Source organism: Sinocyclocheilus anshuiensis, unplaced genomic scaffold (genome assembly GCF_001515605.1).
Source record: "Sinocyclocheilus anshuiensis isolate Anshui unplaced genomic scaffold, SAMN03320099.WGS_v1.1 scaffold369, whole genome shotgun sequence".
NCBI lineage: Eukaryota > Metazoa > Chordata > Actinopteri > Cypriniformes > Cyprinidae > Sinocyclocheilus > Sinocyclocheilus anshuiensis.
The window spans coordinates 1,505,581-1,506,625 of NW_015540935.1; the positions used below are offsets into that span (position 1 = coordinate 1,505,581).

Genomic DNA, 1,045 nt, shown 5'->3' on the forward strand with positions numbered 1-1,045 from the left:
CCACGGGATGGGAATATATATGTACTCCACTGTTCAGTTTGGGCTCAGTAAGATGCTTTTGAAAATAAATTAATACTTTTATTCAGCAAGGACACATTAAATTGATCAAAAGTGACAGTAAAGACATTTATAGTGTTACAAAATATTTCTATTTCAAATAAACGCTGTTCTTTTGAACTTTCTATGCGTCAAAGAATCCTGAAAAATAAAATGTACCACAGTTTCCACAAAAATATGAAGCAGCACAACATTGATAATAATCAGAAATGAGCAGCAAATCAGCATATTATATAGTAATGATGCTGAAAATACAGCTTTGATCACAGAAATAAATTACATTTTACAATATATTACAATAGAAAACAGTTATTTTAAAAAGCAATAATATTTCATAATATTACTGTTTTTACAGAATTTTTAATCAAATAAATGCAGCTGTGGTGAGCAGAAGAGACTTATTAAAAAATATATATTATTGACCCCAAAAGTGTGCAGTATTCAGTGCACTCATATTCCATTCTGACAACGTCTTTGTTTTCCACTCTCACTGTTTTCTGTTTCTCTGGAAGGGCTCAATCTTCACACTCTTTTCTCTTATTCTTTGTTCGTGTTTTGACCTTTGTTACAAATCTTTCCTCACAGAGGACGTGGACCCGTCTGTCGGACGCTTCAGAAACATGGTGCAGACGGCTGTGGTTCCTATTAAGGTACGATCATCAGCCTGCACTTTTCTGCTGCTCTGCTTGCTTGTTTCAGCACGTGTTCATTGATTTGAATGGATTTGAGAACAGCCCTTCTCTCAATACAATTTAAGTTGTTTGTTGCATGGCTCACAAACAGGAAACTGTATAATGCGGGAGTAATGGCTTCTAAAAAGCATCCTCATAGTCTGACTCGTCATATCTGACTGCTAATGTAAAGGAGCTTCGATGTCTTTAGTACTCCGTCTTAGGGCTTGGCGATATAGCTAATAAATGTATCAACGATATAATGTTTCATATCGTTCGGTATCGATAATTATTGACATTTTTTTATAACCTTTTTT

At 34.4% G+C, this 1,045-nt stretch overlaps 1 protein-coding gene across 1 annotated transcript in view; it reads left to right on the forward strand.

The window, feature by feature from the left end:
- The window catches only part of LOC107689559 (nuclear inhibitor of protein phosphatase 1-like), a 24,771-nt gene that overhangs the window by 23,114 nt on the left and 612 nt on the right, over nt 1-1,045 (forward strand). The window contains exon 7 of the mRNA XM_016487580.1: nt 570-707. Coding sequence (XP_016343066.1) covers nt 570-707 — 138 coding nt within the window. The remainder of the gene's footprint in view (nt 1-569; nt 708-1,045) is intronic.